At 43.7% G+C, this 25,621-nt stretch overlaps 1 protein-coding gene across 2 annotated transcripts in view; it reads right to left on the bottom strand.

Annotated features, from left to right (window-relative positions):
• ELP4 (elongator acetyltransferase complex subunit 4) overlaps positions 1-25,621 on the bottom strand; it is a 372,514-nt gene that overhangs the window by 299,212 nt on the left and 47,681 nt on the right. For both annotated transcript variants that reach the window (XM_040328325.1, XM_040328324.1), the window contains exon 3: positions 13,121-13,242. In XM_040328325.1, the coding sequence (XP_040184259.1) occupies positions 13,121-13,242 (122 nt within the window). The remainder of the gene's footprint in view (positions 1-13,120; positions 13,243-25,621) is intronic.

The following is a 25,621-nucleotide window of genomic DNA, read 5'->3' on the forward strand; positions in this document are numbered from 1 at the left end:
GTCCACTTCTTGTGAAAGTCCCCAACACTTTTGAATGGCCTTTTCCTGACAAGGCTGCGGTCATCCCTGCTGCTTGAGCACCTTTTTCTTCTACACTTTTCCCTTCCACATAACTTTCTATTAATGTGCTTTGATACAGCACTTTGGGAACATCAAACTTCTTTTGCAATCACCTTTTGAGGCTTTCCCTCCTTATGGAGGGTGTCAATGATGGTTTTTGGTTTCAGGACAGCAGTCTTCCCCATGATTGTGATTCCTACTGAACCAGACTGGCTGACCATTTAAAGACTCAGGAACCCTTTGCAGGTGTTATGGTCGAAATACAATAGCTCAGCAGGGGAGGTTGGTATACTAACATTGCATAGTTAGTACAATGTCTCTTCCTGAGCTGTCAGGTTTTTTATTTATTTATTTTCGTTTAGCCAGCTGGGTTGAACTAAAAAAACAAAACAAAAGAGAAAACTAGTGGTGTGCAATAGGTTTAAGTCTCTCCCTTTAAAGCTAAGCCTGGCCTATAGCCAATCCCTAAGTAGTGAGAGAACCTTCAGTGGATTGACGAATGAGACAGGCAGAAAGCAATGACGGCAAGTTTAGCATTCTAAGGGCTATGGTTAGTTTTTAGGATTTGCGGTTAGGTTTTAGGAGGTGTAAGGAAAATAGACATTTGTAAGTAGAAGGAAACCAGTTCTGACATGTGCGTGAGCAATATTCTGCCCATACCTCTGTGCATAAGGGAAATTCTGGACATGCATTAGGAAGTATACACATGTACATTAGCATGCAAACACACACAAATTAGCGCTCATGCGAGGCACTGTTATTGGGGCCCAGTGGCCTATATAAATTGTAGTACTGCACTGCCAAGTGGTCTTCAGCTTGTCCTTGTTTACCTGAGGCCTGACCTACTGATTGTGCCTTACTGTGTATGACCTGACTTGCCTTCTGGACTTTGCTACTGCCCTTCTGCCTTGTATCCTGTTTGCCTGGCTGTTACTGACCTCCACTTGTTTCCTGGACTCTGTCTTTGGCTCCTGATCCAGTACCACAATGTTCCTGTGCCCGATTCCTGCTCTGTAATCTTCAAGCCCCCGCTTTTACATATCTGGCTCTGACTCGGCCTGCATACTCCAGCACTTGGTCCACTCTGTGCCCCACACTCTATCACCACCTTCAGGAGTGTTGGGCAGGAAGTGCAAGAGCATCCCTGTCATCTACTCTGCCAGGTACTTGATAAGAGGTCAAAAATGATGTTAAGTTTTGAGTTAAGGTTACAGCATATCCAAAGTCAAAATTGTTTCTTGAATATCGGGTATAGGAAATTTTGAAGAAGGAAATGGTAAAAACACTTTTTTTTTTTTTCGCTTTATCATCTGTGCCCATTAGAGAGACTTCCCCTCACTTTTTGCCTTATGGAAACAACAGGTAGTGACAGTATAGCACTCTAAAGTGAGGAAAATCTCATCTAATACAATTGTTACCACAGTAGTGCCATCCTTAGATTTTCTCTCTATTCCTGTTCATGTGACAGCTTAAAACTTTTCTTCACTTTTGGTCCCAGTGATAAAAGTTATCAAAACAAAGACATGGTATAGTCCCCTAGAGGGGACAAAGACTGCATTAAATGGGTTGTAAACCCTTGTGTTTATTCACCCTAATGCATCCTTATGCATCCTTATGCATTAAGGTGAAAAAACACCTTGCAGTGTCCGGCCCCCCCGAGCCCCGAATTTTAATTTACCTGAGCCCAAAATTTCCGTGGGCGTGATCCCGCGTTGCTTTCCCCAGGTCTTGGCGGCTCTTCATTGGATAGATTGATAGCAGTGCAGCCATTGGTTCCCGCTGCTCTAAATCACATCCAATGACGTGGCTGCCATGGGGCGGGGCCGAGTCATGCAATCGGCGTGCCCCCAAGCTAACCCTGTCGGGAGAGAGCTTCCCAGAGGGAGTTGCCTCTTCCCAGAGGGGGTTAGCTCTCGGCGAGGAGCCAAAAGAGCCACCGTGGGACCCCAGAAGAGGACAATCGGGGGCCACTCTGTGCAAAATGAACTGCACAGTGGAGGCGAGTATGGCATGTTTGTTATTTGGGAGTTAAACTGGCCATATATGGATCGAATTTCCTGCTGAATTGGGTGAAATTTGATCTGTGGGTGGCCCTTACGGGACCACCCAAATAAACTAACTTTGATCAGAAGATCCAAGGAGTTGGACAGAAATTGGATTCTGTCACTGTTCAGCCAACAAATCAGCTGCAGTCACTGTTTGGGTATTGTGACAACCACTATTGTCACAATACAACACCGGGCAGGGGGAATTCATCCAGCAATGCCGTTTAGCATGGATAGGGTAATATTTTAGAATCATATCTAACAGAATTCTATGTGTGTATGACACACTTTAGGAAAATATACAAAGGAAAAGATGTAGATCCTTTGGATAAGATAACAAGGATGCAGATAGAAAGAATTTAATGTATGGCTCAAGCCATAAAGACCATGTAGGAGGCAGACAGCAATATGAGAGTTACAGCAAATGGAACCCACTGAAACAGCAATTAAATGCTTAAGAGGGACCGTGAAGAAAGAAGATTATGCCACACCTGTTAGAATATGGTATGTGTGTATCATTTATGTTAAGCAGATGTTATATAATTACACGACAAAAACAGAAGCTTTGCCAAGCTGACATGTGTCTTAAGACTGTAAATGACTTAGCCAATTATCTATGGTGCTTAAAACAAAGAAACTAATTGCTTACAAACAAGCCATCAATACCAGCATCAGGCAACCCATGGGCAATTATTTATTTAGTGCAGTTAGGCTTTCCACACATGGGCATTGGCAGTGTGTACAGCAAGCTTTTAAAAAGCATTTGCAAAGCTTTCACCAGGCTTCAAGTAAGCCTTGGAAGCACCCTTCTGCTCCAGAAAAACGAAAGCCTGGTACAGGCTGCCAGAGAGAAGTCAAAGACCACGAGGCAAGGAGAAGACAGGACGCAGAGGAAGAGGCGATGCCACCCAGGGTCGGTGCACCAGTTTCCTGCCACAGATCCACGGCCTGTCCCACCAGAGAGGGCCCAGGGGCATCTCCAGGCGCATTCCTGAAGGTGTGAGGCAACCTGAAAAGCCTGCCTGTCAGGACATCTCCTTTGGGCCTTGGTCACAGAATTGGTGAGCGGGCACTTGCCCAGCATACAGATACAGAGAGGCACTGCTTGCAGCCACCTTTACTCATCCCATCAAACCCTGTAAGGGGACCCCTTTTGCATTAGTTGCTTCATCTTGCTGAAAGGATTACCCAACACATTTGCCAGGACATTTCAAACACACTTTAAAGCGCCAGCTGGAGATACCAGACCTCTCCACTTTTGAGGACTTCCAAGTTTCTTCTGCATTTAGCAGTGACTCAGTGACCCCACACATACTCATTAAGGAGGAACTTTAACTTTAAGCCTAAAGTTGATAGTTCATAACCTTGCCTGTTGTTATATCACGCATTTGCCTTCTGGGCCTGTGATTTCAGGATTTTAGTGAAATAGTCTGACCTTCAACAAGCCATTCCTGTTTCCCTTCATGTTTGAGCCTATTAGAGCACTTTATATTGGTTAAATTGTGTTATTTGCATGCAATTTTGTGCTTTACTGTCCTATATCAGAGTTCTTCTATTTTTGACTACTACAGTATGTGTCCATCTACTAATGTGTCTGCAGTAACACTGTTTACTAGGTGTGCCAGAGGGGCTGAGACTGTTCTTGTGTTTGAGAGGCAGAATGAAGAACCTAATATATTCAATCGTCTCCTTCGGGGGTGGTGCTACACACGCAAGATGAATGTTGAATGTACAAGGTCTGAAAACAGGAAGATATACTGTATGCTTTCATTGTATATGCCAGCCAATAACTCCAACAGAGTTGGTTTCTAAACCCAGGTGGTCAATACACTGGGTGGCTTGGGTGGTGTTTTTTTATACAATGGCAAGAAAATAATACATTTTAACTTTGATACTGTGATCTGGCGAAACTGACATAAGCCCCATTATCACATGTGATGGGTTTTACTTCCTCTTTTGTTTCCTGCAAAGTAAAAGCATAATGGGGGCTAGGATGCATCACATACTAGCCCATTATATGCCACTTACCATCAAACGAAGCATGCAATGTCCCCGCTGGTGGAAGCATCCATCTTTACCCCTCTTCTTTCCCGGGGCTACGGACTCTGGCTCTGTGACTGGCCGGTGTCGATGGTCACAGCTTGGGCACTTTCTTCAGTGCGCATATGACGGCGGCGCAAGCATATATGGCAACTATCTCCTAAACCGTGCAGGTAATAAGGCTTAAGTAGGTAAAAGTGTTTTGTAAGGGTGTCATTAGCAAGGTATATAAAGTATCACACAAAAGTGAGTACACCCCTCACATTTTTGTAAATATTTTATTATATCTTTTCATATGACAGCACTGAAGAAATTACACTTTACTATAATGTGCTTCAAGTAGTGAGTGTACAGCTTGTATAACACTGTAAATTTATTGTCCCCTCAAAATGACTCAACACACAGCCATTAATGTCTAAACCACTGGGAACCAAAGTGAGTACACCCCTAGTGAAAATGTCCAAATTGGACCCAATTAGCCATTTTCACTCCAGGGTCATGTGATTTATTAGTGTTACAAGGTCTCAGGTGTGAATGGGGAGCAGGTGTGTTACATTTGGGGTTATTGCTCTCACTCTCTCATACTGGTCACTGGAATTTCAACATGGCACCTCATGGCAAAGAACTCTTGAAGGATCTGAAAAAAATAATTGTTGCTCTACATAAAGATGGCATAGGCTATAAGACAATTGCCAAGACTATGAAACGGAGCTGCAGCATGATGGCCAAGACCATACAGAGGTTTAATTTGACAGGTTCCACTGAGAACAGGCCACTACATGGACGACCAAAGAAGTTGAGTGCACATGCTCAGTGTCATATCCAGAGAGTGCTACCAGCATTGGTGCAGGGGTTTAGCCGATCAGTGATCAGACCATACGCCGCGCACTGCATCAAAATGGTCTGCATGGCTGTCGTCCCAGAAGGAAGCATCTTCTAAAGATTATGCACAAGAAAGCCTGCAAACAGTTTGCTGAAGACTAAGGATATGGATTACTGGAACCTTGGCCTGTGGTCTGATGAGACCAAGATAAACCTATTTGGTTCAGATGGTGTCAAGCATGCGTGGCGGCAACCAGGTGAGAAGTACAAAGACAAGTGTATCTTGCCTACAGTCAAGCATGGTGGTGGGAGTCTCATGGTCTGGGGCTGCATGAGTGCTGCCAGCACTGGGGAGCTACAGTTCATTGAGGGAACCATGAATGCCAACATGTACTGTGACATTCTGAAGCAGAGCATGATCCCCCGCCCTTCAGAGATTGGGCCGCAGGGCCGTATTCCAACATAACGACCCCCACACACACACCTCTAAGATGCCTTGCTAAAAAAGGGGAAAAGGTGATGGACTGGCCAAGCATATCTCCAGACCTGAACCCTATTTAGCATCTGTGGGGCATCCTCAAAACGGAAGGTGGAGGAGCGCAAGGTCTCTAACATCCACCAGCTCTGTGATGTCATCATGGAGGATTGGAAGAGAACTCTAGTGGCAACCTGTGAAGCTCTGGTGAACTCCATGCCCAAGAGGGTTAAGGCAGTGCTGGAAAATAATGGTGGTCACACAAAATGCAATTTTAGGGTGTGCCCCCCAAGTCTGTGTTTGTCAAGTGTACATGAAGCCTTAAAAAGTATTTTTAATGCAGAAAATGCATTAGGGTAAAAAAAAAATAGTTTTGTCTTTACAACCAATTCAAGGCTATAGAACACCTCCCCCATTTTCTCGGGGGGGGGGGGGTTGGGGGATTACTTAATCTACAGGTATATCTGGGAACAATGATAACTGATATAAGTACAGATAGATAGTATAGATAGAAATGATAAAAGCTTACGCACAGAGCGCAAGCAGTTATCAGCTCACTAAATTTCTGCCGGGATCAACAGACCAAAACAGAAAAAAAAATAAAAATAAGAAAAGTTCATTGTTAAAGGTTAAATATAAATCTTTTTCTTTTCCTTTTTTTTTCCGTTTTTTTTTTATTGGAGTGGCTCTTTAGCAAGACTCTAACCAATGACTCTCCTTTTATCTTATTTGTAACACATAAGACATTATTATAGAGCAAGGCACGGAAGCCTCACGCAGGGTTAAACGGCGCTAGAATAATGACAGTACCCAGAGGCGGGAGAGAGGAACGTGTTTACTGCGGTCTTGCCCTAGTGTAAATTCTAAACTTTCATGTCACTTTCTTGCAAAAGAAAGAAACATTAATTGCTTAAAGCAGTACATGCCCTTTTAGTGTTCGAGAAGCAGAAGATGACAGATGAAAAAAATGTATATTCAAAATGAAATTTCATAGAAAGGCTGATTTCATACTAAATAATGACTACTTGTTTCAAAAAACAAAAAAAACAAAGCCATTTTTTTTTTTTACAGAAGGTTGCAGCTCATTTGAGAAGTGGGGGTCGTCCGGCGCTGTACCCAAACAGCATTTATGTCCTTTTTTTCCCACATACAGAGCTTTCTTTTGGTGGTATTTGATCACCTCTGCGTTTTTGTTTTTTGCACTAAAAACAAAAAAAAAAAAGACTAATGTTTTTGAAATAAAAAAAAAATATTCTGGTATAATACATATCCAAAAATAAATAAATACTGTATTTATTGGCGTATAACACTCACTTTTTTACCCTGAAAATAAAGGGTAAACTGTGCCTGCGGGTTATACGCAGGGGGCTGTGGAAAGTTATTTTTTCCCTGAAACTTCCCTCTTAAAGTTAGGGTGCGTGTTATACGCCGATGAATACGGTAAATGTATTCATCAGTTTAGGTCAATTTGTATTCTACATATTTTTGTTAAAAAAAAAAAGAAAAAGAAAAGCAATAAGGGTATATTGATTGGTTTGCACAAAAGTTATAGCATCTACAAAATAGGGGATAGATTTATGGACTTTTATTTATTTTTTATGTTTTTACTGGTAATGGGATTTTTGGCAGGACTGCAACATTGCGGTGGACAAATCTGACCCCAAGTGACACTCTTTGGAGATAAGTGCTATAAAAATGCACTGATCGATGTATAAATGACACTGGCAGGGAAGGGGTTAAAACTAGCAGTGTTCAAGGGGTTAACTGTGTTCCCTGTGTGTGTTAACTGTGTGGGGGCAGGGCTGCCTGGAACAACGAAGACAGCACTATTCCTGATCACTATGAACAGCAGATCCCAGAGTCGTCCCCTGACAGAATGGGAATCCACCATAGGCAGATGCCCATCCTGCCTCTCTGTACCACCGGTGGCCAGCGGATATTGTTCAACATGCACAGACTGACGTACACGTATGTCCGTTTTGCGCAGGAGAGCCGACCTGCCACAGTGCATATACTGTTGCTGGTCAGCAAGTGGTTAAACAGGATCCTCCAGGTAAATCTTCATAGGGACCCTGGGAAGCACTTTTACATAAACCCGTTGAAAATGTTCTTCACCGTGACTGTATACTCATCTCACACATAATCATAGTCCAAAACAAACTATTGCCCAGGCATGGAAATCCCCATTTCTAAACTTAGTTGTAGTAAAAATACACATTTATCAATGAGAAGCTCACAGATATTTTGACAACTTTCTGGCAGAGGGCAACAGACTTTCCTCAAGAATTTGATAGTATTTTGCCCCATCCATTTTCCCTTCAATCCTGACAAGAGCTTAAAGCGGTGGTTCACCCACACTAACAACATTTTAGAATTAAATTAGGCATAGTAGCGCAAGCTACAGTATGCCTGTATTGATTTTTTTAGCCCGGTACTCACTGTGCAATCCTATATAGTAGATTCCGACTCCCCGCGGGGAATGGGCGTTCCCCTATCAAGAGGGAGGATGATTGACGGCCGGCTATGGCACATCACGCTCCCCGACGATAGCCGGAACAGGTCTCGGCTCTTCACGACGCCTGCGCACAGACTATGCGCAGGCGCCGTGAAGCGCCAAGTCCTATTTCGGCTATTTCCAGAGAAGCGTGACGTGCCATAGCCGGCCGCCAATCATCCTCCCTCTTGATAGGAATGCCCATTCCCAGCGGGGAGTCAGAATCTTCTATATAGGATTGCACAGTGAGTACGGGGCTAAACAAATCAATACAGGCATACTGTAGCTCGCGCTACTATGCCTAATTTAATGCTATAAAAAAAAAAATGTTTTATTAGGGTGAACCACCGCTTTAAGTCCCAACTGCAGAGAACCCCCCAGGATATTAACACCTCCCTGCTCTACTGTAGGAATGGTGTTATTTGGATGGTGAGCTGTATTGGATTTCCGTCAGACATATCATTTGGTGTCAAGGCCAAACAATTCAATTTTGGTCTCATCTGACCAGAACACCTTTTTTCATGTGGCCTCAGAATCTTCAAGGTGTGTTTTGGCAAAGCTCAATCATGACTGTATGTGGCTTCTCTTGAGGAGTTTTTATTTTTTATTTGAAACCTTCCCATACAAGTCACATTTGTGGAGAATTTGTGATATTGTCACATGCACACAATGACCACTTTTTGTCATAGATGCCTTCAGAGTTGCTGTAGGCTCCTTGGTAGCCTCTCTGACCAGTTTCCTCCTGGCTCTTTCATTCAGTTTGGAGGGATAACCTGATCCAGGGAGGGTCTGTGTTGTAACAAATGCCTTCTGCTTCTTAATAAAAGACTTCACTGTGCTTCTAGGCATTGATAAAGCCTTTGACATTTTTTGTATCCATCTCCTGACTTGTGCCTGTCCACGAACTATTTCCCAGAGATCTTTTGACAGTGCCTTGCCACCCATAGTTGATTGTTTGCTTCAATTGCATTACCACAGACTGAAATGCTCCAGGAAAGTTATTTTCATGCTGAGCTTATCAAAATGATCACAGTTGAAAGTCAAATGGCTGTGTGTGCCATTGAGTAAGTGATTAGCTACACTTGATAGAGTTTACAAGTAATTTTTTGGAGGGGGGGCGATCCTTTTTCCAACTCAGTCCGATTTGGTTTTTCAAAATGTCTTCTTTTTTTTCTGACATGTTGGTGTTATATCTTTCACTTGGATGTTATATAGCTGTATAAAACAAAAACTGTACCCGGGGGGTGATTCTTTTTTATACCCACTGTACATACATACACACATCACCAAGTACCAAAGCTGCCGGGAGTCATATGCTACACTAAAACCAGAAGAACTGGGTATTTTTCTTCACCATCAAAAGCTGAAATGAGCAGCCAGAGAGTAACGGGAAGAAGATCATGTACTGTAGAAAGCACTGGCATTAACCACTTGCCGTCTCGCTCACATAGATATACAAATCGGCAATATGGCCGCCGCGAGCTCCGTGACTGTACCCGCGGGACCTGCGGACTCAGTGTCCCGCGATCATGTCACAGAGTGGCAGAACGAAGTGATGCCGTTGTAAACAAGGCATCTCCCTGTTCTGCCTAGTGACAGGACACCGATTGTCTGCTCCCTGTCATTGGGAGCAGTGGTCAGTGTGGTGTCACAGTAAGCCCAGCCCCCCACACAGTTAGAATCACTCCCTAGGACACACTTAACCCCTTCTCCCCCTAGTGGTTAACCCCTTCCCTGCCAGTGTCATTCACACAGTAATAAGTGCATCTTTATAGCACTGATCACTGTATAAGTGACAACGGTCGCAAAAGAGCGTCAAAAGTGTCCGATGTGTCCGTCATAATGTCGCAGTCACGATAAAAAATCGCTGATCGCCGCCATTACTAGTAAAAAATTCAATAAATAAAAATGCCATAAAACTATCCTCCTTTTTTTCTATAACTTTTGCTCAAACCAATCAATATACGCTTGTTGCGTTTTCTATTTTACCAAAAATATGTAGAAGAATACATATCGGCCTAAACAGAGGAAAATAAAAAATGTTAAATATTTTTGGGGGGATATTTATTATAGCAAAAAGTAAAACATATTGCTGTTTTGTTTCAAATTGTCCCTCTTTTTTAGTTTATAGCACAAAAAAACAAACAAACACAGAGGTGATCAAATTCCACCAAAAGAAAGCTCTATTTGTCGCAAAAAGTGACCCGGTCATTTGGCAGCCAAGTCCTCCGGGGCTGAAGTGGTTAAAGTGAACCTGTTACTTTGCATTGACAAAAACACAGGTTTGCTTTAAAGGAACACTAAAGGTTCGTTTTTTATTAGATCAATTGATTGCTTACTTACCTCGTTTTTCCTTTTGACCTCCAAAATACAGTAATCCAGGTTTGAAAATGCCATTTCCTGTATCTCCTCTTCTTGCTTTCCACCAACATATGAGCCGTTTTGCATGGTGGAAAGCAGAATGTGCTCACCCCCTCCCTATGACTACAGCCCTGCGTGAAGATGCTCTCTTATCCCTCACAGGCATGGAGGCTAAGCCTAATGGCAACTGTAGTTCCCATTAGGCCGTGATGTAGCAAGAATGAATGCACACCGCAAACCAGGAAGTCAGTGAGAATAATGATTCAGGAGTGACGGAGGTGAATAAAACAGCTCGATTTTAACAGGTATCAAACTAGTTATAATGCAAAACATTACTTTTTCAGCTACTGTCAGACTTTAATTTAAGAGGAAAATATTTTTGTCTTTACAACCCCTTTCAGCCCAACCATGACCGGTTCTCTTTAGTACATGATGATTTCGATCTTCACAAACGCTAAGCTATGACAAGCGCACTGATCAAGTTTGTAGAATTCTGCCTGCACACTCGGTCTGATAGTTTCAAAAAAATCATTAGGCACGGCAGTCTTTTTTTTTTTTGTTCCTGCTGAGCTCTTTTCATTGTTGAGCATCATAGTTGACTTTCTGAGAGAGCTGGGAGTACAAAAGGCATGAATATGTTTTCAAAGGATGATGGATAAATTGCTGGGTGGTATATAATATACCCTACGCTGTTGATGGGCCTTTTTATCTCTTACTTGTCTCTTTTCTTAACACACATTTTTCCCTGGTGATAATTACGGCCTGAAAGAACGTCTTTTCCCCTTCCAAGTATCAGCAATATTTGTCTTGGTTATAGGTTCAGGAACCTCCCCATTACATATCATAAAATTAAAGCAGGACAATTATAGCATTTCATTGCCAGTGAAAGACAGTCCCGGCACTATTGTTTTGGTCACTCGTTGCTGCACTGGAATGCTGGCAGGGAATCGTGATGTAATCGGGACAGTGTGATATTATACAGCTGGACGCCCATAGAATTTTTAATAGGCTGTGCTGAGCTAAATCGCTGCCTGCTGCTTCAATGCTTCCAGCTCTTTTAAAATCCACTCTAATAAAATGTCAATTGAAATAATACTTAAAACCCAACCCAGACTTTAAAAAAAACAAAAAAACTTGCCTGTGTTAAAAATAAAAATAAAAATAAAATAACAAACAAACATTAGCAATACTCACCTCCTATACAACACTACCCCCTGTAGATTTTTTTCTCTAAGCTCCAACACCAGTATTATTACATCCCCTTCCAGGGAGCTCAGGTCATCATGGACACCCTCAGTCAGACCCCATACACACAATTTGATTTTCTGCAGATTTTTGTCTTCAGATTTACCCAAACCATCAAATATGAGGTCAAACCTTAACCGCTTGCCGACCAGCCACCGCAGTTTTACGGCGGCAGGTCGGCTCTGCTGGGCAAGATCACGTATATCTATGTCATCTCGCCGAGCAGCCGATAGGGGCGCGCGCGCGCATGCCCCCCCCCCTGCTCGCCGCCGACGCGCGTGCCTGGCGATGGCGATTACCGCCGGGCACCCGTGATCGCTCGTTACAGAGCGAGAACCGGGAGCTGTATGTGTAAACACACATCTCCCGGTCCTGTCAGGGGGAGAAATGCCTGATCGTCTGTTCATACAATGTATGAACAGCGATCAGTCATTTCCCCAAGTCAATCCCCCCCCTTCAGTTAGAACACACCCAGGGAACATAATTAACCCCTTCCTCGCCCCCTAGTGTTAACCCCTTCCCTGTCAGTGGCATTTTTATAGTAATCAATGCATTTTTATAGCACTGATCGCTATAAAAATGCCAATGGTCCCAAAAATGTGTCAAAAGTGTCCGAAGTGTCCGCCATAATGTCGCAGTACTGATAAAAAACCACTGATCGCTGCCGTTACTAGTAAAAAAACATAATATAAATGCCATAAAAATACCCCCTATATTGTAAACGCTATAACTTTTGCGCAAACCAATCAATAAACGCTTATTGCGATTTTTTTTTAGAAAAATAAGTAGAATACGTATCGGCCTAATCTGAGGAAAACATTTTTTTATATATATATATATAATTTTGGGGGGATATTTATTATAGCAAAAAGTAAAAAATATTTATATTTTTCTTAAATTGTCGCTCTATTTTTGTTTATAGCGCAAAAACGAAAAACCGCAGAGATGATCAAATACCACCAAAAGAAAGCTCTATTTGTGGGAAAAAAAGGACGCCAATTTTGTTTGGGAGCCACGTCGCACGACCGTGCAATTGTCAGTTAAAGCGACGCAGTGCCGAATCGCAAAAAGTAGCCTGGTCTTTGACCAGCAATATGGACAGATGTAGCATCGGCCTGATTCTGCATCCATCGAGGCAAGTATGAATATCAAAAAAACAAAACCCAAACTTCTCTTTTAATGCATTACATTTATAGAGCTATTTTTGCTTATCAAAAAAGACAGCAACACTTTCACTTGTAAACAGATAGTAGGTAATAGACAGGGCTTTTATCCAGGGGGAACTTGGGGGAAATCAGTTCCACCACCTTTGGCTCAGACCCTTTGGTGCCTGCTCACCACAATCACCTGTAAACACAGAAGTCTGGTTTCTGTGTTTACATGTGACAGCTCTGCACTCTGTGTTTAACCCCCCCCCTGAACTCTGCACTCTATATGTAATGCAATCCTGGTATTTAATGCCCCTTTAATACCCTTCTACGGTTTGTGAAATCTGAACGGGGTCGTGGTTGAGTTCCTGCACCTATTTTCTGAGAAAAAAAGCTCTGGTAATACACAAATATAAAGAGCAAAGAATACCTTTAGTGTCATCTGTGGATCCTCACTGGCGGAAGCAACAAAAATCTCATGTCCATTGACTACTCCTTCTGCCACAAAATACTTCAGTAGAAGATTGGAGTATGTGCCGTATGTATCTTCCTCTGTGAACAGACAAGTGATATATTAACACATAACTCACAAGTAAGCTTTAGGCCACCCCACACTAGCACAGAATGGACTGAAGTCACAAGATATATCTTTATAGCGTATCGAAGGACCATTAAAGCGGAGCTCCGGTAAAAAATAAATAAGTCAGCAGCTGCCAACACTGTAGCTGCTGACTTTTAATAAGGACACTTACCTGTCCTAGTCACCAGCGATGTCGGCCCCCGCTGAGGCCAATCCTCGATCCTGGCAGCTCCAAGCGCCGCCATCAACAGTAAGGGAAACAGGCAGTGAAGCCGTGCGGCTTCACTGCCCGTTACCTAGTGCGCATGTGCGAGCAGCGCGGCTCTTTGTCAATGGGCCGGCTGCTTTCTGGGATACACACAGTTCCCAGAATGCAGCGTGCCCCATTCACAAGAAGAAACCGAGTGTAGGAGGAGGAAGAGAATCTACCGCGAAAGATGAAGAGGCAGATTCGGCACTTCCACATTCTTTAAAAATTGTAGCTTCACCACATTCACTAATCTCTGGGGAAAATGAGTGCAACTGCAATTGAAAAGTTTACAGTCCATTTGCCTTTACTAAATCAACCACATAGCGTTGTATTTAAAATGGAGAACACGGTAGAGTTTACCCAACACTATGCCTGTATTCTACAACTCATTCATAAAATCTAGGCCATGGTGTAGGGCTGAGGTGTCATTCTCATAGAACGCTCCATAAGGAGAAGTGCACAGTCACATGACTGGCAGGGCATATGACCAGAGAAAAAAATAAAGTTTGATAGGTGCCGGGATTCTTATATTTATTCTAACAATCAAATGTAGGAAGTTTTGAGATAAGCCCACAGGCTTGGTGTTGCAGCTCCCAGAGCAACCCTCTCAATGGGTGTCAGAGAATGAGAATGAGAAAAATACACAACTGGGCACCAGATCATAGGGAGAAAGAGTCCAAGAAGATTTTATTAGTTTACAATTCAACTATTAAAAAAAAATACAACTTTTTTGTTTCGGGAGCAGGGGAGGGGGGGGGTCTAGGTAAGCATGGGAGGGGGGGGGTCTAGGTAAGCATTATGGTAAAAAACCTTCTGCCTTTAGAACCACTTTAAAAAGGACTAAAACCTCAACTGTATTAGGAATCTTCCACTTCCCAATCACCGCACGCCAATATACAGCGGCAGAATGGCGCGGGCAGGGAAATGGGTGTACCTGTACGTCGCTTTGAATTTGCTGCCCAGTGGGCGTGCGCCCGCCGTGTGCCTTGGGAGTGTGTTCGCGGGTCCCGAGAATTCGATGTTCGCCGGCGGCCCGCGATTGCGGTCAGGAGAGGGAGAATGGGGAAATGCCTATGTAAACAAGGCATTTCCCTGTTCTGTCTAGTGACATGACAGGAATCTACTGCTCACCGTCATTGGGGGCAATGATCACCGTCGTGTCACTGGTAGTCCATCCCCCACCCACAGTTAGAACACATTACTAGGACACACCTTACCCCTTCATCGCCCTCTAGTGTTCAATCTCTTTCCTGACAGTCTCATTTACTTAGTAATCAGTTCATTTTTATAGCACTGATCGCTGTATAAAAAGACAATGGTCCCTAAAGCAACTTTACAGGAAGAGAAAATAGTTTTCTCAGGCAAACTCCTCCCTCCCACAGCTGATTATTGTTTGATTGGCCACTGGCAAAGTCGCCTGTCCTGGAGGCGACTTAAAGTCGCGTTGTAAGTTGCTCCAAGTCACGCTGAAGTCATCTCGCAAAGTCATGCTGGAAGTTGTGTTGGTGCCGGTTCACACAGGGGCAACGATGAGGTTTGCGTTTTCTGGCTTACCCACTATACATGACCCTCTATCTCTAGAAAGGTCGTGAAGGCTTAAGACAATATCCAATCATAGTTCATCCAGGTATAGGACCATAATGTCGCAGTCATGATAAAAAACGCAGATCATCGCCATTACTAGTAAAAAAAATAAAATGTATAATAAAAATGCCATAAAACTATCCCTTATTTTGTAGAGGCTATAACTTTTGCACAAAACAAATCAATATACGCTTATTACATAGTTTTCAGGTTGAAAGTCCATCCAGTTCAACCATAAAAAAAATTTAAAAAAATTGTGTTTTTTTTTTTACCAAAAATATGTAGAAGAAAACATATCGGCCTAAACTAAGGAAAACAATTGTTCTATTTTTGGGGATATTTATTATAGTAAAAAATTTAATTTTTTTCAAAATTGTCGCTCTTTTGTTTATAGCGCAAAAATCGCAGAGGTGATCAAATACCACTAAAAGAAATCTATTTGTGGGGAAAAAAAGGACGTACATTTTCTATGGGTGCAACGTCTCACGATCTCAATTCGCAGTGCTGAATTGCAAAAAGTGCTCTGGTCAGGAAGGGGGTAAAATCTTTCGAGGCTGAAGTGATTAAAGCCCAACTCCATGTTTAATGCCCCTTTAAATAGTTCATTTGGGCCAAGCTGGCCCACCTGTTAGAGTAGTAAACAGTTTGGGCTATTTTGACCCAAACAAATGATTTAAAGGGACATTAAATGTGGAGTTAGACTTTATCTGTGGTCAGTGGCAGTATATGCCCGAGGTTTCTAAAGGAGCATCACAGAGTCATTAAAGATTCTTAATACAGCTTCCTCTGGTTTTTGATATGATGTTTGAGTCCTTTTCAAATCTTTGTTCCTTTGTTCCAAGCCCTGATTAGGGGAAAGTTGCTTAGTGTTGGTTCCCACTACAGCTACTTGGGATCCGACTTGAGTCGCCCCAAGTCACGCGACATGAGAATTTCCATTGAAGTGAATGAAAGCCGTCTTAGTGTACACTTCTGAAGTCGCTCCGACTTCAGAAAAGATTCCTGTACAACTTCAAGGCAACTTGTACCCATTGATTTCAATGGAAGTTGCCTCCAAAGTCAGATCACTGTCTTAGCTGACGCAACTTTACAGGAAGAGAAAATAGTTTTCTCAGGCAAACTCCTCCCTCCCACAGCTGATTATTGTTTGATTGGCCACTGGCAAAGTCGCCTGTCCTGGAGGAGTTGCATTGTAAGTTGCTCCAAGTCACGCTGAAGTCATCTCGCAAAGTCGCGCTGGAAGTCGTGTTGCCCCTGTGTGAGCCGGCACCAACGATGAGGTTTGTGTTTTCTGGCTTACCCACTATACACGACCCTCTATCTCTAGAAAGGTCGTGAAGGTTTAAAGACAAATATCCAATCATAGTTCATCCAGGTATAGGACCAAACCCCCCCTACAACAGACACATGATCTAGTGATAGTACCTCGCCACACATCAGCTCATTATAGTATATTCCGATACATAGAAGAGAAAATGCTCCAATAGCATAAAATCTTAAATAACATTTATTAAATATATGAGATTGCACTTACATAGAAGGTAAAATCATAGTGCTAGACATAAAAAGCTTTCCCTGCCGGTATATCCACAGGACACCCGCACTTCTGGGATTGCGAAAGGTACAATGAAGTCAGCACGAAGCGTTTCACCGTACGTGACGTTGTGACGTCGTCCAGGTGCACACACAAGGTCCATAAAGACATGGATGAGCGAGTTTGGGGTGTAGGAACTTGACTGGCCTGAACAAAGTTCTGACTTCAACTCGATGGAACATCTTTGGGATGAATTAGAGCAGAGATTGTGAGCCAGGCCTTCTCATTCAACATCAGTGCCTGACCTCACAAATGCGCTTCTGGAAGAATGGTCAAAGATTCCCATAGACACCCTCCTAAACCTTGAGGACAACCTTCTCCGAAGAGTTGAAGCGGTTATAGCTGCAAAGGGTGAGTAAACTGAATAGTAAACCCAACAGACTAAGCTTGGGATGCCATTAAAGTATATGCATGTGTAAAGGCAGGCGTCCCAATACTTTTGGTAATATTGTGTGTGATTGTGTGTGTGTGTGATTGTGTGTGTGTGTGAGATTGTGTGTGTGTGTGTGTGGGGATTTTGACAAAGCTGCTAAACTTCCCGTTTATATCTAGAGGAATAACTATTAAAATAACAACATTTTTTAATTGAATAGATATTTCCTTAAATTTTTTTTAACTGGAACTATGCACACATTTGTGGCGGTGCATACTGATAAAAATTGGTATTCGCATATACAGTAATATAAATATAGGACTGAGTCCTAGAAGACATAATGCAAAATGACAAGAGATTTGTGCGTGCCGCTTTTAATACAGCCTCACCCTTCAACGCTTCAGAGCGATTCACAATGACATTTTGTTTGCAAAGCTACTGTCAACAACATTAATAGTTGCTAGAAATGGTGCCCAATTTTCCAAATGCAATTATATGTGTAAAATGCAATATACATTTAACAGTAAAAAGGTGTTACTTAGAGCTTGACGATTACATACCGAAGATTAAATATGGAAAATAGCTAAAAGATTTGATGATAGCAAAAAAATATGAATATGCTAACTCCCACATTAAAGGGTCAGAATGATTAAAATGAAAGTTTGGTTTGAACAATACTTAACATATAAAACAGTATAACAGTACGGAGTATAAATATGCATAAAAGGTATGGTAGGGAAATGCATGTAGAATTTGAAAGATAAATTCACCTTTAAAAAATAAAAATAAAACAAAACAAATAAATTCCCATTTTTTTTGCAGGTAAAAAAAAAAAAACGTACATTTGTTTATCTTTGTTTCCAAGGAAGCGATGTTGTGATAAACTTGCCAGGCTGCCTGGTATTTTTTTTAGACAGCTGCCAGCTGTGAGCAGAGAAATCTCTGCACTGAATCGGGCGAATGCTGTATTAAGATCCTGAGGGGGTTAAATCAAGATCTCGATTTTTTAATCGTGCAGCTCTAACTAGAAGTGAACTGGACATTTAATGTTATTTTTTCCAGTATGATTGCAAAAGCAGAGGCCTTGTCAGCAGCTGTTTGGCACCCTCCTTTAAAGGAGTTGTAAAGGAAAACATTTTTTTGCCTAAAATTAATGTCTGCAAGGTAGACAGACAGAATAGTGTAATGATTCAGTTAAAAAAAAGAGTAAATGCCTATTAAATTCCTTCATCTATATCACCTCCGGCGTTCTAGTTTCTGTTCACTCATTCACTTCCTGGTTTGCGGCGCTTGTTCATGCAAGAACTACATTTCCCAGTATGCATTGCGGCACGCCCAGTAATTCACACCTCCTTGAAGTCTCTAACACGTAGAGAGCGTTCTGCCGCACAGATGTAGTTCCCAGGAGGGGGTGAGCACGTCACTGACCACGCAAGTAAAGCCTCCCTTCACGGTGGTGAGTAAAAATCAGACAAGCAGGAAGTGAACAGAACAGAGAAGAAATAGAGCAACTTCTGAGCAAAAACGAACAATGAGGAAGTGAAAAGAGGAATGTCTGCAGGTAAAGGATGCTTATTATGAAAAAAAAAAAAATTCCTTTACAACCCCTTTAAAACTCTATAGCATTCGACCACTCCAAAGATTTCAGTGCCTGTGTTCTCCACCATGAACTGTGGTTTTATCCACTGATCCCTATATCACCAGAGGAATCGTAAGTGATGTAAGGTATAGGGAATGGAACCATGGCATCCAGCCGGGGACACAGGCATCTGACACTCCTGTAAATATCAGAGACCAAACAGTCTTTCAGAAAGAAGGTGGGAAACATGGACCTCCAGGGAGACCAGTATAAAAGCTCTTCTATCACAGGGTCCTTTCATCTATTGCTTAACCTGACAGGGTTGCTTCAACATAGGCAGGCACTCAGTACTTTTCTTCTTTAATTTTTTTAACCACTTGCCGACCACAGCCAGTACATATACGTCGGCAGAAAGGCACGGCTGCACAAAGCAACATACAGGTACGTTGCAATTAATTTGCTGCCGTGCGGGCGCACGTGCGCCCCTGCTGCAAGCTCCGTGACCGTGGACGTGGGACCCACGGACTCTATGTCCGCCGGTGTCCCACGATCGTGTCACAGAGCTGTGGAACGGGGGGGGTGCGTGTGTAAACAAGGCATCCCCCTGTTCTGTCTTATGACATCGGGAGCAGTGATCAGTGTCATGTCACATGTAGCCCAGCCCCCACACAGTTAGAATCACTCCCTAGGACACACTTAACCCCTTCCTCGCCCCCTAGTGTTTAACCCCTTCCCTGCCAGTGTCATTTACACAGTAATCAGTGCATTTTTATAGCACTGATTGCTGTATAAATGACAATCGCCCATAAAATAGCATCAAAAGTGTCCGATGTGTCTGCCATAATGTCGCAGTCACGATAAAAATCGCAGATCGCCGCAATTATAAAAATAAAACAATAAAAATGGCATAAAACGATCCCTTAGTTTGTAGACACTATAACTTTTGTGAAAACCAATCAATACGCTTATTGCGTGTTTTTTTACCAAAAATATGTAGAAAAATACATATCGGCCTAAAATGAGGGAAAAAAAAAAAAATGTATAGCTTTTCTGGGGATATTTATTATAGCAAAAAAAAAAAAAAACACATGCTGGTAGGTTAACTAGATCCTGTCTAAACTGGCCCAAGTACATTGCCTTGAAAAAGAATTACCGTATATACTCGAGTATAAGCCGACCCCAATATAAGACGAGGCACCTAATTTTACCACAAAAAACTGGGAAAACGTATTGACTCGTGTATAAGCCTACGGTGAGAATGCAGCAGCTACTGTAAGAGGAAAAGAGGCTCAACAGCCCATTTGCACGCCTCACTGTGCCCATTGCAAGCTCATGGTGTCCATCCTCACTGTGCCCGTCGTCACTGTACCTGAAATTGAGAGGCTGCGGGCATCCATTCAGTGTTTAAAACTCGCAGTCTCCTTCTGGTCCCTTCCGCGATAGGCAGCTGACACAGTTCCGCCTATCATGGACGTTCTCTCATCCTCTGACTCAGTTTCCCAGCAGACACTGTGTTCAGTGTTCCGCCAATCACGGACATCCTCTTGTCCGAGGATGAAAAGGCGTCCTTGACTGGCGGAACACTGAACACAGTGTCTGCTGGGATGGGTGAGAATGAGAGAACGTTCGTTATAGGCGTTTCTCAGCAGACAGAGTTCCGCCTATCACGAAAGGGACAAGAGGAGACCGCGAGTTTTAAACGATGGACGCCTGCAGCCTCTCAATATTTCCAGGTACACTGACTCGAGTATAAGCCGAGGGGGACATTTTCAGCCCAAAAAAAGGGCTGAAAATCTCGTCTTATACTCGAGTATATACGGTAATACCCCTTGAAATTTTCCACATTTTGTTATGTCAAAACCAAAAACATAAATGTATTTTTATTGGGATTTTATGTGATAGACCAACACAAAGTGGCACATAATTGTAAAGTGGAAGGAAAATGATAAAGGTTTTCAAAATTTACAAAATAAATATGTGAAAAGTGTGGTGTGCATTTGTATTCAGCCCCCCTGAGTCAATACTTTGTAGAACCACCTTTTGCTGCAATTACAGCTGCAAGTCTTTTTGGGTATGTATTTACCAGCTTTGCACATCTAGAGAGTGTAATTTGTCTGTGAACAGCAATTTTTAAGTCTTGCCACAGATTCTCAATTGGATTTAGGTCTGGACTTTGACTGGGCCATTCTAACATATGAATATGCTTTGATCTAAACCATTGCATTGTAGCTCTGGCTGTATGTTTAGGGTCGTTGTCCTGCTGGAAGATGGACCTCCGCCCCAATCCCAACTCTTTTTCAGACACTTAGGCACCATACACACGATAGAATCCATCCGCTGAAAAATCCCAGCAAATGGGTTTCAGCGGATAGATCCTATGGTGTGTACACTCCAGCGGATCTGTTTCCGCGGATATTTCTCCCCTGGGATGGATTCCAGCAGATCGAATATTTGCTGACATGCCAAACAAATCTATCTGCTGGAATCCATCCCAACGGATGGATCCGCTGGTCTGTATAGACTCACCGGATCCATCCGTCCGAAGGGATCCCCCGCATGCGTCGTAATGATTCGACGCATGCGTGGAATTCCTTATATGACAGCGTTGCGCACGTCGCCGCGTCATAATCGCGGCGACGGCGCGACACGTCATTGCCAGAGGATTTCGGCGCGGATTTCAATGCGATTGTGAGTACACTCTATCGCATTAAAATCTGCTGAAAGCCTCGAGAGGATTTATCCGCGGAAACGGTCCGCTGGACCGTATTCGCGGATAAATCCTCTCGTGTGTATGGGGCCTAACAGTTCAGTCTCGACAGATTTTTCCACCAGGAGTTGTGGATCTCTGCAGCTCCTCCAGAGTTACCATGGGCCACTTGGCTTCTTCTCCGAAAAATGCTCTCCTTGGCTGGACTGTTGGTTTAGGTGGACGGCCATGTCTTGGTAGGTTTGCAGTTGTGCCATACTTTTTTTTTTATAACTTAACCCTGCTTTAAAACTTCTCCACAACTTTATCCCTGACCTGTCTTGTGCGCTTCTTGTCCTTCATGATGCCGTTTGTTCTCTAAAAAACCTCTAAGGCCACTTTCACACGGACGGCTGTTTTGCCGCAGCTAAACGCATGTTTATGTTTTGCTGGAATTCAAGACTCCAGGCACAGCGATTAGCTGCATTTGTACAGTGTTTTTAGCTGTGGTTGCGTTTAGCCGCAGCACGATATTGAACGGGAATCTGACTTGGATCCCTGCCAATACCAAGCACCGTGTTTGGTATGAACCTTGAGGGGGAACTCCACGCCAAATTTCAAATAAAAAACCGGCATGGGTTCCCCCTACAGGAGCATACCAGGCCCTTGGGTCTGCTATGGATTTTGAGAACCCCCGTACGCCGAAAAACCGGTGTGGGGTTCATCCCAAAATCCATACCAGACCCATATCCGAGCAGCAGCTCGGCCGGTCAGGAAAGGGGTGGGGACGAGCGAGTGTTTCCCTCCTTAACCGTGCCAGGCCGTATGCCCTCAACATGGGGGGTAGGTGCTTTAGGGCAGGGGGGCGCGCTGTGGCCCCCCACCCCAAAGCACCTGTCCCCATGTTGATGAGGACAGGGCCTCTTCCCGACAACCCTGGCCGTTGGTTGTCGGGGTCGGCGGGAGGGGAGCTTATCGGAATCCGGGAGCCTCCTATAATAAGGGGACCCCCAAATGCCAGCCCCCCACCCTAGGTGAATGAGTATGGGGTACATCGTACCCCTAGCTATTCACCTGGCAGAATATTTTTTTTAAAAAACACACTACACAGGGTTTTTAAAGTAATTTATTAGTCAGCTCCAGGGCCCCCCCTCTCTTCTTTAGCTCTTTTACAAGGGGGGGCCTGCTTCTTCGATGTCTTCTGCGGGGGGGGGGTCCCGGTCTTCACCGCCGTCTGGTTCTCTTCCGCCGGGGGGGCGCTTTCTTCTTTAGCTCTTTCACAGCGGCCCCCTCCGGGGCTTCTTCGACGTCATCATGCACCAGGAGCATGATGGGACTGTTATTTCATAAGAGGCCTATATAAATCAGTGCGAGCCGCGCACACGGCATTACAGCGGGAGGAAGCTACGTATCAACATCGAAGAAGAAGAGAAGAAGGCAGAAGGCGACAGAAGCCCGGGCACCCCCCGGCAGAAGACGTTGAAGAAGTCCGGGAGGGTGGCCGCTGTAAAAGAGCTAAAGAAGAAAGCGCCCCCCAGCGGAAGAGAACCAGACGGCGGTGAAGACCGGGACCCCCCCCCCCCCCGCAGAAGACATCGAAGAAGCAGACCCCCCCTCGTAAAAGAGAGGGGGGGGGCCCGGAGCTGACTAATAAATTACTTTAAAAACCCTGCTCCTGTAGGGGGTACACATGCCGTTTTTTTATTTGAAATTTGGCTTGGAGTTCTCCCTCAAGATTCATACCAAATGCAGCTGACACAGTGCACTGCGGTTACCTGCGGTTATATGCCGATAGCTGCGAAATTTCGCAGCTGGACACATCCAGTTCTATTTTTTCTATCCGCACAAAACCGCGGGTAACAAAACCGCAGGTAACCGTAGTGTGTGAATGATGTCATAGGAAAGCATTGTGTGCTTCTAGCTGCAGTAAAATCTGCAGATAAAAGCACCATTCTATCCGTCCGTGTGAAAGGGGCCTAAAGGGCTTCTTTTAATATATATATACCGTATTTTCCGGCGTATAAGACAACTTTCTGGATGCAAAAACATGCATCCAAAGTCGGGGGTCGTCTTATACGCCGGGTACGGTCTCAGTACTCACTTTTTTTCCCCAGCGGTGACAGTCTCCCGTGCTGCGAGCGTGAATGATTTGAAAGCCGCGCCTTCTCTTCAGAGTGTTCTGTGATAGGAGGAACACAAATCTTCCCAGCAGCGCCTCTGTTCTGTGTTTCTCCTATCACAGATGCCTTCTCATCCTCAGACGAGATGAGAAGACGTCCGTGATAGGCGGAAAACAGAACAGAGGCGCTGCTGGGAAGATTTATGTTCCTCCTATTACAGAACACTCTGAAGAGAAGGCGCGGCTTTCAAATCATTGATGCTCGCGCTCGCAGCATGAAGACTGTCACCGCTGGAAAAAAAAGTGAGTGTTTGCGGTCAGGCACAGTGGGGGGCAAGTGATGGGGTATTACTTCTTCTTACCACCAATGTAACTTGATTATCATACAGATCGCTCATGTAAAGCACCTTCCCAGCACTTACCACCAATGTAATATGGTTATACCACTATCCACCAATGTAATATGGTTATCCCACTATCCACCAATGTAATATGGTTATCCCACTATCCACCAATGTAATATGGTTATCCCACTATCCACCAATGTAATATGGTTATCCCATTATCCACCAATGTAACTAGGTTATTCTACAAAGTACCCTTGTCAGGGGGGGGGGGCATTCCTTCTCCTACACATGGGCAAGTGATGGCACAGAGAGGGGCAAGTGATGACACAGTGAGAGGCAAGTGAGGGGCAAGTGATGGTACAGTGAGGGGCAAGTGATGGTACAGTGAGGGGCAAGTGATGGCACAGTGAGGGACAAGTGATGACACAGTGAGAGGCAAGTGAGGGGCAAGTGATGGTACAGTGAGGGGCAAGTGATGGCACAGTGAGGGACAAGTAATGTAATGGCACAGTGAGGAATGTAATGTAATGGCACAGTGAGATTTGAAAAAGCCTGTTTCTGTCAGCGGTTCTGGCTACCCCTCAGCTTCCAGAAAGACTAGTAAGAAGGGGGTAGTCTTATACAGTGAGTATATCCCAAAATCAACATTTTTCCTGGAAAATTAGGGGGTCGTCTTATACGCCGGAAAATACGGTATATAGAGAGAGAGAGAACGTTATCTTAACAAATGGCCACCACTACTGCCACCACTAAATGCATTACAATTATTCCTAAGTGTTTTCGAATATTAAAGCAAACTCACAAACAAGCTAATTTGAAGTTCACAAGGTTTGTTAGGATGGTACACATGAAAATATAAGTGTATTTTAAGCACACAGGTATGATATACTATTAAACAGTGTCTTGTTTTAATATTGTATAGTTCACACTTCGCTTCCCAAGGGAAACCTTTTTTTTTCCTTTTGGTAACAACACCTGTGAAACCCTAATTACCACATTTTAACAACAGAGATATTATGCAGGGTGATTAGCAGCCACAAGCCGAGGCTGTTCTCAGAACACAGACTCCGGCTGCCTGTATGAACCTCATTTTTAATGCTCAAAGCTATTTAATCAGGGGCTGCACAAAACGTTCAAGCTGAACCATAAGCAACTGCAACAAGGTATTTTATTTTAAAGCACCTTTCAATAAACGAATACATAAAATAAAACTGCGTCACAAGGAACAACTGAGATCACTGGTTTCCAACCTTCTGCCCCATGGCACTTATTGCCTGACCCTCTGGCCATGCAAACTACCAGGGTGCTTACTCGGGCTAGTCAAGGAAAAATAATCTTAAAGCAGTTGTATACCCGCAGCAGCTTTTTATTTTTTTACACACCTGAAAGGCAAAAGGCATAATGAGCTAGTATGCAACGCATACTTGCTCATTATGATATACTTACCTTGGAACGAGGTGTGGGAAACTTACCTGGTCCACGCCGAGGGAGATGTCATCTTGCCTTGGCGTGTCTTCCGGGTATCACCGCTCCGGCGCTGTGATTGCCTGGAGCAGCGATGTAGTCACTACCGCCGAGGATCCCCGCTGCGCATGCACCGCTGCAATCAGCAGCTCATTGCGAGGGGAATATCTCCTAAAAATCATGTTTCATAGTTTGTTATAAAATTTTGCAAACAGGTAATTTTACTCCTTCATTGATATGCTCTGATGATGCGCCACTGGTAGGCACAGATAGGGGACACTGATGGGCAGCACTGGTAGTGGACACTGATGGGCAGCACTGGTAGTGGGCTCAGATGGGTGGCACTGTGGGCTCA

The sequence above is a fragment of the Rana temporaria genome, chromosome 11 (assembly GCF_905171775.1).
Source record: "Rana temporaria chromosome 11, aRanTem1.1, whole genome shotgun sequence".
Classification (NCBI taxonomy): domain Eukaryota; kingdom Metazoa; phylum Chordata; class Amphibia; order Anura; family Ranidae; genus Rana; species Rana temporaria.